This window comes from Ostrea edulis, chromosome 1 (genome assembly GCF_947568905.1).
Source record: "Ostrea edulis chromosome 1, xbOstEdul1.1, whole genome shotgun sequence".
Lineage (NCBI taxonomy): Eukaryota > Metazoa > Mollusca > Bivalvia > Ostreida > Ostreidae > Ostrea > Ostrea edulis.
This window is the reverse complement of record NC_079164.1, coordinates 29,605,637-29,618,649: the sequence shown is the minus strand read 5'-3', so window position 1 is coordinate 29,618,649 and position 13,013 is coordinate 29,605,637. Positions and strand designations below refer to the sequence as shown.

The window sequence follows — 13,013 nt, the reverse complement described above, 5'->3', positions numbered from 1 at the left end:
TGGTATCGGCACAGTACAGGTTATGCATTCTATTTATAAACTACACAACACATTAACCACTTTTCCGAGACATATGTTTACTCCTATATTGCATTGGAACTTAAAATTTAAAGATTTTCACGTTTGACACTTACAACATTGTATATATCAAATGCAAATTGCCGTATGTAAGTACTCCAAGTAGACCTGAAATTCGAATAAAAACATACATGAAATTCCGTGATGACATGTTGTGATAATGAAATTGATTTTTTTTCTTCTTGAATGAACAACTCATTTAAAAAAGAAACTTAAAATTGTGTACCAATGTTTGTGGGGATGTAAATTTGTGGATGAAGGTGACCCATCAAATCCAGGAACATTGATCCCCACCCACAATGATGATTCCTCAACAGTTAGGTTGTATAATGGACAAAATGTACAATATTTTAAAATTTCAAAATAATCTCTTATGAACATGTAGCAGACAAACTGTCTAGTTATATTGAGCATAGATATCTCTTATGGTCTGGGGACATCAGAACTACATGGCTGGACTCTATGGCACACACAGTAACTAGCAAACGATACATCATATGCCAGTCAGACAGTGATGACAAAATTTCAGTGCAATATCTGTATCCACGAGAAAAAGTCCAGGAATATATTTGATCTACTTTTAGTCCTGAATCTGTAATTCTCTGAGAAGGTTTTGGTTAGGTTTCAGTGCAATACCTGTATCCATAACCAAAAAAAAAAACATCTGGAAAACTGTTTAACCTTCTTTTAGCCTAAATTATAACACCCCAAACTTACATGTCATTTCCTCATTAAGAGCAAGGTTATTCAGGTGAATATTCAAATCCCCTAAAAATTCTATTTTGTGATAGTCTTTTCATAAAAGGTCAAGGTTTAAAAAAACCCATGGCACTTGACACAATGTCTTATGGTATACCCACATACCAGATATACAAAGGTCAATTTAAAAAGACAAACAAGAGGCCCATGGACCACATCGCTTACCTGAGTCACCTTGGGCCATATTTAAAGATTTTCCCTATATATTCGCATGTAAAACTTCCATCCCTATTGTGGTCCCAACCTACTCCTGGGCATCATGAATCTTACAAACTTGAATCTGCACTATGTCAGGAAGCTTTCATGTAAATGTAAACTTTTCTGGTACAGTGATTTTTCAGAAGATTTTCCCTATGTATTTGTATGTAATACTTTGATTTCCCATTGTGGCCCCATCTTAACCCCAGGGACCATGATTTTCACAAACTTGAATCTGCACCATGTCAGGAAGCTTTCGTGCAAATGTAAACTTCTTTGGCCCAATGGTTCTTGAGAAGATTTGTTTCTATATATTAGTATGTAAAACTTTGATCCCCTATTGTGGCCCCATCCTGGCCCCATGAGTTTAACAAACTTGAATCTGCACTATGTCAGGAAGCTTTCTTGTACATCTCAGCTTTTCTGGCTCAGTGGTTCTTAAGAGGAAGACTTTTAAAGATTTTCCCTATATATTTGTATGTAACAATTTTATCCCCTATTGTGGCCCCATCCTAACCCCGGGGGCCATGATTCTAAAAACTTGAATCTGCACTATGTCAGGAAGCTTTCATGTAAATCTCCCCACCCTATTTTTGCATTTTTATGATTATCTCTCCTTTAAAGGGGGCATGGCTCTTCATTTGAACAAACTTGAAAGCCCTTCACCCAAGGATGCTTTTGGTCAAGTTTGGTTATAATTGGCCCAGTGGTTCTGGAGAAGAAGTCGAAAATGTAGAAAGTTTAGATGGACAACAGGCGATCGGAAAAAGCTTACTTGAGCTTTTAGCTCAGGTGAGCTAAAAAGTTATGGTCTGGACAAAAAAAATGTCCCAAAATTTTTATCATTTGACCCTTACATAAAAGGTTATCAAAAATGGCATGCAACACACTGTCTTATCACAGTATATCATCATACCAAATATCAAAGGCCTAGCCCAAAAAATTCTATTATTTGACCTTTACATAATAGGTCAAAGGTCATCAAAAATGGCAGGGGACACATTAATGTCTTATCATGCTTTACCCACATATCAAACATCAAAGGACAAAAAAGTTTTGGCCTGGACAAACTTTTTATGAGAAGTGGAAGAATTCACACGGAAACACTATCCCCCTTCTGGGAAGGGGAGACACAATTCTTTGTGCTCTCTCCAATAGCATACTTGATTCTCATAAAATCCAACTAAGCCAAGTATACCTGGCGATGCGTTAAGAATCGAGCAACTCGGCTAAAGTACAGCAATGAAAATGTTTTCTTTCTATCATATAGTTATTATTTGGGGTAGAAAGACCAACACTTTATTTCACCAGTGTGAAAAGCATTAGGTCTTAGAATAAGCCACTCTCGATACTACCGTCTCCAAGGACACAATCTTGAAGCTACCTGCGCTTATCAAATTATTCTGGCTCACCCAGCGGGATGCATGCACTGCTACATTCCAATTCACAATCGAGTGTGTTGCCGGTCATTGGTGGTTAACTTGAGTGCGCCGGATCTTTAGAATGAAGTATTCTATAATTCTCCTGTCAACTCTGTCCCTAATACAGTAAAACATGGATACAGCAAACATGCTTATAATGAATTCATGTTTAGACCAAAGTGATTTTAATTCCCTGCAGTTTTAAAACATATTGTGAACTTATGGGATATCATGAATTACATTCGTTACAAATCAAAATTGTTGATCCCCAGCACTTTGCTATAAATATGTTTTACTGTATAACCAGCCCCCATTCAGTCCTTGCTAATCTGGTACCAATGCTTGATGGAGGGTCCTAAATCTAAAAAAAACCTAACACAACAGCATAGAAAGTCATTTATTGGCAACATTTATTTCTGACAGTCTGTGACATACTCTCCATCTAACAACAGATATAATGATCTCTCTCATCCTCAAACAATTTATGTACAAAGTTATCTACCACCAGAACAACAACAATTTTACACTATGAAACAACCAACTTACAGAAAATATGGAAAAATCTTATATAAAAAAAACTCTCTGTTAGTCTACTTCAATCATATATTATCTACACATCTCCTACTGGGATCCAAATAGATAAATAATTTATTCTACAACAAAGAACAAGTATGTTATTGTGCAATCATGTGTAGAACCAATCTGGGAAGCACTTTTGTCCCTATATTTACATGGCATTGCACAATGGACATATACATCATCAAAATTCTCCATGAACTACTTGATTCTTATTAAAGATTAACATTATTGTATCACTATATAAAACACCCATTTTTTGGTCTGGTCTGTGTGCACTTTTTGTGGGCAACTTTAAAAAATACTTGGGTGTATAAATTACACAATAAACAATTTTTTAAAAAAAACAACAACCTTAAATCTGTAAACTTTGTCATAAAACATGGTTCATTTAAATAAAGTTTTTATTCCAAATATAGATTAATATTCCAATAAATGTTTTGCTGTGGGGAAAAAATATACGTAAAATGGACACTTTGTAGTTCATGAACCAGCTGATTAAAAAGTGCATCTACAAACCCAGTGCTAATTTTTCAACTTCCATCCGACATGTCAATTTCCTAATTGCATGCACAGAGTATCAACTTCTCACTTAATTCAGAGGTCTATCATGAAATTTAGAACTCGCCATCTTTATTCTGAAAAGTAGATGGGATAAAAAATTGTTCCTGCCAGTGGGTGATTAACAAGAATTTTGATGGTATGTAACGGTCTGCTGGGTTTCCATCCTAGTATTATGCATTTAATAAAACGGTACAACTACTGGTCTACAGAACTTCACGGTACAAAACACAATGAACACATTGACTGTAAAGCCTATAAATAGCAACCACAGCTTTGTGAACTTTTCATACTGATGGCAACTTTCAGTATTGTAATTTATCTTCTGTATAAATCCCTGACCGTTAAGAAACTGATTAATATGACCCACAAATCAGCTGACAGTTTGCAACAATGGGAATTTACAATTCAAAAATGTAGGATATGTTTATAAACTATGGGTCATCTAATAGTAAACAAGTCACCTTGACTTTAAAACAAAGGTTTGCTAATTCAAGAAACTTTTTATAATGCTGGCAGAACAATTGTCAAAAAATGCCAAAATCAATCAATTATGAAGTATAAATTTCAAAAACAAACCAAATGCTTTGTGGATCATGAATTACAGAAAAATATACAGACATCATAAATTTTTGTAAAGAAATCGGAAAAGTTACACATGATTTACAGAGTAAAACAGCACAAGGATTTCATAATACACACCACCCAAATAAACCGCGACTGGGAGATTCAATATTCGTATGTCAATTCTATATTTCAGCCAAAACTCAAGTCATTTCATGATGCACAACTGAAATCTATCCACTCATGTGGTAGGAATTTCAATGTCTATGTAGAGTAGAAAATCAGTGAAATGTACTGCTAAAACACAAGAGTGACTTCATAAGCTGTAACTTTGGACTATGGATGTAAAGACACACGAAACGAACACCCTAGTCAATGCTACAAGTGGAAACATAAATTTTCACCACCCCCCACCCCACCCCTCCCCTCCCAGAGAAGAAGCACAAAAATTAAAAATTTTAAAGACTACTAAATGTGGTTCAACAAGATGATTTACCCTACAGTAAAGCCAATGGCAAATACTAACTTATTACAAATCACTTTGATTAAAACAGAACAGATAGATATCTTACAATCTTTGGAAGAGATAAAAAAAACAAATTGGAATGACATGTTAAAAACAAAATCCTATTAAGAAGCACGGAAGGACATCTACACATAAAAAAAGTACATACATTGACTTTCATTCTTACCAAGTCAGACATAGTAGGAAGTTTTTAGGAGACTATTGCACTTCACAGAAGTTGTGTAAAGGAACCTTCCAGGAAAGGAAGTTCATGTAAGATGTCCCAGAGCTACCATCCATCTGTTTCTAACAAAATGTGTACAAAAATGAATTCTGTTTTAATTTTCTTTCCAAAAAAGAAAAATCATGCCAACATTTTTCTTTACACCTTTCGAATTGGTACAACCTGATCAATTCTGAGGAAAAAATGTATACAGGTATCTCGTGAAAAGCAGATACATGGTGCTCTGGCTAAGTTCAAAATTTAGCTTGATATTACATCTGCTTTGGCTTAATAATATTTACAGCAGTATAAATAATGAATCTGATATGAATTCTGTATCACAAAACAAAATAATCATGTTTTTTTTTTTACTTAGAACCCCTACCCCCAACCTCCCAAAATACAGTTTAACATAGTTCACCCTAGACTCTCTAAAGATAAACAATAACCCGCTGATAATGAGAGATTCAGTATGAAAGAAAAAGATGATACATGTATTACTTCACTTAAAAAAAATAGCATGCATTAATAAATTAGAAATTATAATCTAGAAACCTTATTAGAAAAGTTCCGGACTAAAGGTTTATAAAAATGGTTTTCTCCAATAAACTTATATCAAAGAAGTAGGTACAGTTTCTACAGTTATCTGGCCCAAAATATTGATGATTTCACTTGGAGCTCAAATCCTGGCATTCAATTAAGGAATAGTTTAGCAAACCCAAAATTCACTCAGTTTGATCAGCAAAATGATTTGTGTCATATGACGAGAGCTTGAAGTTGGCATAAAATTGCAAAAATGCCATTTTCAATGAAAATATCCACAAATTCAGGTGGTTTTCCTTTTAGAAAACATACAGCGCATGCGTCGAGCAAATTCATATTGAAGCATGTTTTTCATCTCAAAATATTACACAATATATATCATTTTCATTTTGCTCGACAAATGCGCACATCTTTTCCTGAGCAATAATTTGTATGACATTTGACAGTTTTCGGGCTTATTTTGAGAAAGAGGCGGGAAATGTCTTATTCATGATGTCATAATGCTATCCATTTAAAACTATCATTCTGATTTTGTTGACATAGTATATCTGGCATTTATTTTACTTTCTTAAAACGCTGATTAAGGTTTATTCCAGACACATTTTATAGAGAGAATTTTTTTTGGGCCTTTTTATGTATACAACCGTACCTTGTTCTTACTGATGTAACAATTGCTCATTCTCCTTTATAAACTTCTGCTGAAGTTCTGATTTAAAACAGCTAAGTGCTGATTGGTGGCCTGTGTTAAGTTCATTGTATCTCATTAAGGTAACATGTCCAGTGGATGGCAGAGGTAGATTCATAAACAAAATGGAGGGACTGAACAATGAACCCTAATCCTACACGAGCAGTATTTACAAGAGCCAAACCAAGTCATCTAATGGAATGCCAGTTTTATTTGGTTTGCTATACTGATGACACTTTGCTGCCAAATTTATTTGCTTTGTTTTTTAAGGACACATGCGACGCTTCTGACATTTTCTCTAAAATAATTTTTTCATCTCCTCTATATGAAAAGCTTTTGTATGATTTTCGAAATAGGTTTAACTTTTATATTGTAGTAATATTACAATACTTTGTATACTGGCCTGGGTAGTTCAGTGGTTAGATCACCTGACTAGTAATGTAAAGGTCCTGGGCTCAAAACCCAATTGTTCCTAAGATTTTCTTCCTAATGTCCATTTATACAACTTACTGTAATACATAAGAGCTGACTTTACATTTTTACTTGCAAACAACCAGGAACTATCAAAATATGCTAACTCCAAACACATGATTCCAAATATTTTTCTAGAAACGAGATAGAATGCAAATGTCACGAAAAATTATGTGTTACTGTGAAACGTCACATGTTTCCTTAAAGCAAAATAAATGTATTCAGATATATCATCAATCCTACATAGAGCAGGAAATGATACTTATAACACTTAAATCTAATAAATGCGACACCTCATTGTTAAGTTTGTCGGGTTCAAAAACTATGCAGTGCAACTTGTTTCAAATGACAACCTACATGGAGACTGTCTAGTAGCTTGACCTAACAACGTTTAGGTGACAGTTTCTCTCAGTAAAAGTATATTGACTTATATTTGCTTTTTCTCTACATTTTACATTACATTTTATCCTTTAAAACACTACTCTTGGGTCATTTTACATTATACAATCTACTTAAGTCACTCATAAGCACACTATTTATATTGGATAAAATTTAAAGACTCTTCACAAACACAAAATTGATCTACAACAATCTCTTCACTAAAAATGAAGTTCGAACATTTTTTCTCTACATTAACTTGCACAGTGAATCAATACATAAACACACATGATATCACACAATAAATATTTCCATCAACATGCATACCCCATGCCAAGTTTTCATCCCCAATTCAGCATCATGATAAGTATTGCTTCAGGTTTAAAATCATTTACACAATTAAATTCTGACCAATCAATTTTAAGCTTTTTTTTTTCTTTTTCAAACCAAAACCTCCAGTAATTTTCTACATTTAAAACTGTTCCCAAATAAAATATGTAAGAAAATAAATCAATTCACAAGTTAAAAATTCACATCCAACACAAAAACAACAGGGGAAAAAATACAAATAAAAAAATAAAACAATGATAGTGACCGAACACTTCAACTGTAACTGTGATCTGAATATGACTTGATTCTCTTTTCAAATGAGCCTTTGAACTCCTGAACCTGCATCCAGAGGGAGGTGTAACACATGAAGTAGATGACGATCAGCAGGATGAAGGAGAGAAAGATGCTGCGATTTCGACAGACTTTCATCTGGACAATTCGAGATCCACTCATCTTGAGGCTGAAAAAGATGGCCCCCAGCACTAGAATCAGAAGTAAAGCGGATACAACGCTGCCTCCCTGGACCAGCATCTGAAACACACCAAATGCAAATCTATGTCAGAAATTGTGAAGAATGGTATACATCATACACTAAGCAAAACAATGAAATCTAAAACGCTGAAACTTATGACATAATCGATTACAGTGGACAGGATCATTGGATCCCATTACATTTATTTTAGTAGGATGATGAAATATGAAAATATTAATTTAAATCTCAGCAAAAGTCTTCAATAATTTAGACATGAGGAAAGTCTATGTGTAGTTTCAATCATGATTTATACTCAATCTATATTTAAAATTTTATATCCGACATATATTACCAAGATTTGTTTTTACACTAATTAGAATGAATAGTATTCCATGTATGAGGGGTGTTAAAAAAATACTGTCGCTTGCATTCCTTCTCCTATACTACAAATGTTTTGATCATTTTAACATGCTCTGGCCTTCAAAATACTGTACATCTGCCTGATATCATATTATTACAGTCACATCAGTACAGTTACATTATCACAGTTACATTTATACATCATTACAATTATGTTATTACATTTATATTATTACAGTCACATCATCATATTTCCTTAATTACATTATTACATTTACGTCATTACATGTCTGTTATAACGTTTATATAATTACATAACAATTACATCTTAGTTATCACACCTGTTATCACTATACTGTATTATCATATCATTGTAATTATGTAAACATTATTACATTTACATAATCACATTGTCTACCTTCACATGCCTTCATTTACCAATAGGTGTAAATTTTACTAAAATGCAAAAATTTACTCCTAGTGTGTAAATGTAAAGTGTGTGTAAATCAGTATTAAGGTAAGGTTTGCAGCATTTTGACATGTAGCGAACAAAGTCATGTTGCATATCAGTATGTTCAGTAGGAATATATGTATTTTGCAAACAAAAAAGGAGACAGGTATTTCCTTAATATGTACCTTTAACTTTTGCAATTTCTTGTTTAAATGCTATTCAAGATAATATTTGAGCCTATTGACACAGCAGAAAGTCATTGCCCCATCAAATATAGGACATGATGCAATTTTAAAGAAAATAATGCAATGTTTTATGGACAATTGCAATAATTTGCATAAGTGTATAAATTTCACTAAGCGTTCACATGGCTGGACATATTGTTTATTTTGCTGTTTTCCACCACACTCAACAATTTTTCAGTTATCTGGTGGCGCCCAGTTTTTATTGGTGGAAGAGAGAACTCAGATACGTTTGCTGTAACCATCTTTCACTGTAAGTGTGAATTCATTATAAGCATGTTTGCTGTAACCATGTTTCACTGTAAGTGTGAATTCATTATAAGCATGTTTGATGTAACCATGTTTCACTGTAAGTGTGAATTCATTATAAGTGTGTTCACTGTAACCATCTTTCACTGTAAGCGTGAATTCATTATAAGCATGTTTGCTGTAACCATGTTTCACTGTAAGTGTGAATTCATTATCTGCATGTTTGCTGTAACCATGTTTCACTGTAAGTGTGAATTCATTATAAGCATGTTCACTGTAACCATGTTTCATTGTACTTCTTATTATGTCTTCAGCATTGCTTTGTTCAATTAATGTCCATGACCTTCATCTATGACCTTTTAAACTCAATAATATACAGGCATCTCCTCTCGTCCTCCTACAATATAAGTAGCAAGTATGAAACTGAAAGACCACATGGAATTCTTTCTAAAGTGTCCACACCTATTGCCATCTTCAATTATTGACTGTGACCTTGACCTTTTGATCCCGAAATCAATCATCTTTCTCTCCTCATCAGTCATCTCTATTGCAATTTTGAAACTGAAATCCATCAGATTTACATTTAAACTTTATATTTACTTCATGAAAATTAACAAACAAGTTCTTCATCTTAATTACATGTAATGTTTCTCATTGACTAGGATATTGGTGCAAAGAGGTCATTGATGTGGGAGGAAACTCTTTGAGTGGATGACCACAATACCCTCTCACATACAACCACTGTTGATCCAGAGGATGGAACTTGGGTAGCAGCCGTGAGAAGTGAGTGGGTTCAACACTACACTATCCAGACACCACAAGATACACTTTAAATGGTATCAAAAATATTGTTATACTAAATAATTTTGATCCAGAAATCAACACAGATCTTCATCTTGCTACCAGCCATCTTTGTGGATTGTATCGTTTGAAGGTGTCGACAACATCACTCTATCCATTTAATGCAACCTTAACCTAGTTATTGTGGCACAGATATCAATAGGTATTTCTAAAAATAAATCAGTCACCATCTTCTCCCTTATGTCATATTTGTAGCAAATATGAGACTAAAACTAAAAGGTACTCTGTATATGGTGTTTACAACATCTTACTGAATACATATGCTGGATGCACAAGCACATGGTGGATACACAAGCACATGGTGGATACACAAGCACATGCTGGATGTACCAGCACATGCTGGATGCACAAGCACTTGCTGGATGCACAAGCACACCCTGGATGCACATGCTGGATGCACAAGCACATGAGCCAGTTACTATATATCTGCTGCAACTTTATTGTGGCGGGATAACATCAAAGTTTTATGTATCTCAGAATGTTGTGGTATATGTCAGCCTATTCTTGACATCAATGATACAGGGATTTCACATTGAATCATTTTATTTTCAAAATGTATTCCCAAATTTTAGATTAGTTTACAAAAAAAGAACTATGATTATTAGTATACTCTTACTCGTTAGTATCATTAGTATTAGCTATTCTGCAATTAAGGATAAAGATCATCCGCCGTGAACAACTGTCGTGAGATAAAGCATAGCCTGCCATCACCATCAGTTTCATATCCAAGATGTGTGTGTTCATAACAGTACATGTTTCTTAACATGCAGTAAGCAAATTAGTGAGAAGAACTAATATAGACCCTCCCAACTATCATCTACCATGGGTTAATAAATCAGACAGCTATAGGTATTAAAGGACTGTGTCAGAGTTTTTCTCTCTATGCCCTCTAAAGTTAGTCCTCAAGTAACAGATTACATGCAGTAATGGACTACTAGCACACCAAGAACAGACATAGTGCATGTGCAATGTTACTCAGGTCTTACTTGGTTGCATTCGGCCATACTGCGGCCGCGCTGCTGAACATGAAAATTAAACTTTTCGATCTGTACCAGGTTACAGCGATCACCGGTGCAGTTGTGAGCCCGATCCCCATCTCTGCGATGGCCCCGTCTCAGACAGTAATCTGGTCCACTGATCTGTCCAACAGCCAATCCACGACTGAAACAGATTAAATATAGTGTAAGAACAGATTGCAATGCAGCTATATTCACTTGATATAATCTACTTCATATCAAGATAAAGGGCTATACAGCCTGAAAAACATACAATATCAGGTGAATTACAGTAAAAAAAAAATTGGTTGCTGGAAGTTTTTGGCCATTTGCAAATACAGCCCTCAAAAGTTTTGACCCTAATCAAGTTCAGCCCTCAAAAACTTTATAAGTCACACTAGGTTCCATGCCTGTACCAAGCTAACACAAGACAAGAGATGATAAACTAGATTCCATGCCCATGTCATGCTAACCGTGGACAAGAGACTATATTTTTTTTCAGACCCATAATGTACTACAAATGATGTACTTGCAAGCACGTAGTTTGTTTTCCAAAATTTTAATCTGGCATATAAGATTTCTATCACCAAAAGAAAGCTTTAAAAGTGGAACTGCAAAGAAACCACATGGTAAGGATTCAAATTGATGAAACCAAACCTCATGGTTCTGAGATATAAGAGACTTTACTTGAGGGATGAACATTAAAAGAGCTCTAACTTCTTTCTGGCAACCAAACAGTACCCTGACAATGCATTATGGATTTTCTTTCCTTGATGTCATACAATCTAGTCAATCATTTTCAGTGTTACTGAGCTAACCTGAGCATGCGACAGCGATGTTCCTGTAGCCGTCGACCTGCTGCCTCCACGTCACGCAGGTCTTTACTGCTCCATAATCTCTCTGCTGCAGCTGAAGCACGTGGCCTGTATTTAAAAACAAAAGCAACTGTAATAAAATGAGACTGTTTTCAACTATTCTTCTTTAAAATTTATTTAAGGAGGTACTATACATTGTCTTAATGGCTGACTTCCTTTTAAAACATGGATGAAAATATAAATATCAGCAATAATTCTCTATTCATTTCCAATTTCATTGCCAAGCTGAGTAGCTCAGTAGGTTAGCAAGGCGACTGCAGAACTGTAGATCATGGGTTCGAGACCAACAGGGATTTTAAATTTGCTTTCTACTAAAACTGCATTTTTTGACTAAATCAAGTAAATTGGAAAGTTTTTGACTTAAAAATATTGTTGTACATATCCTCCATTTCTCATCTATGTCAAATTTCTCTGGTGTAGCATTCCTCCTTTTAAAGAAATAGATTTCATTTTTGAAGATTCATCAGGGTATGAACTGCGACGCTTCACGCCCGCATAATTCAGGAAGTGCGTTTGCGCTTCATAATAAGTATGCTAGCATGAAGCACTGCAGGTCACATCCTCTTTTCAAAAATGAAATACATTTCTTATATTTATACATTCTACTTTTTCATTACTATCAGCATTTCCAGTTATTAAAATGGACGTACGATATCTATCAAGTAGTTCTGTATTCATACGCACATTATTTACAACTGTAGCATGTTCGTGGGGGAATGTCAATCATTACAATTTGTAAAGATATCAAAGACAAAAACTTTGGCAGAGTAAATATAATTATTTGACGATACACGTATATAACACATTGTCTTTCCTGAACACGGAATATTTCTATGGACACCCCTGAATCATTCCATCAATGAGTCTTACCACAGTGTAGTCATCAGATTCTCATTATCAATGTACTCTGCCCATAACGCAGCCTCACCACCCAAAACTTTCTTCTCATCAATTTGGTAGCCTGGCAAACAGACAGAAAAGCATGATTCTGGTTACCTTTGTAAAATGAAAGTGTGGCAATTCATTGAGATTGTGAAAATTATTGATAACTTGTTTATTTTAGCAGCTATTGATTGCAGATTTCTTTTTACTCTTTCCTTTATAGAATATAAATATTACACAACCTGATTTGCATGGGAATTTGTACACAATTTTGATGAATTAATACACAACTTGTCAAAGAAATACAGTGGGAATATGAAATTTCCAGGAAATC

At 34.5% G+C, this 13,013-nt stretch overlaps 1 protein-coding gene and 1 long non-coding RNA gene across 8 annotated transcripts in view; one reads left to right on the top strand and one right to left on the bottom strand.

Annotated features, from left to right (window-relative positions):
• Positions 1–2,839: 2,839 nt before the first annotated feature.
• LOC125663934 (beta-hexosaminidase subunit beta-like) overlaps positions 2,840–13,013 on the bottom strand; it is a 58,341-nt gene continuing 48,167 nt past the window's right edge. For 5 of the 7 annotated variants that reach the window (XM_048896383.2, XM_048896385.2, XM_048896384.2 and 2 more), the window contains 4 exons: positions 12,668–12,758; positions 11,741–11,845; positions 10,914–11,088; positions 2,840–7,823 (listed from right to left, as the gene is read on the bottom strand). In XM_048896383.2, coding sequence (XP_048752340.1) covers positions 7,566–7,823; positions 10,914–11,088; positions 11,741–11,845; positions 12,668–12,758 — 629 coding nt within the window. In that variant the 3' untranslated portion in view covers positions 2,840–7,565. The remainder of the gene's footprint in view (positions 7,824–10,913; positions 11,089–11,740; positions 11,846–12,667; positions 12,759–13,013) is intronic. The other 2 variants (XM_048896386.2, XM_056164225.1) reach the window with 1 other exon arrangement.
• LOC125663943 (uncharacterized) lies at positions 7,732–10,101 on the top strand. The gene is made up of 3 exons (XR_007365679.2): positions 7,732–7,869; positions 8,999–9,070; positions 9,729–10,101. It is a non-coding gene; the product is annotated as an uncharacterized LOC125663943 (long non-coding RNA).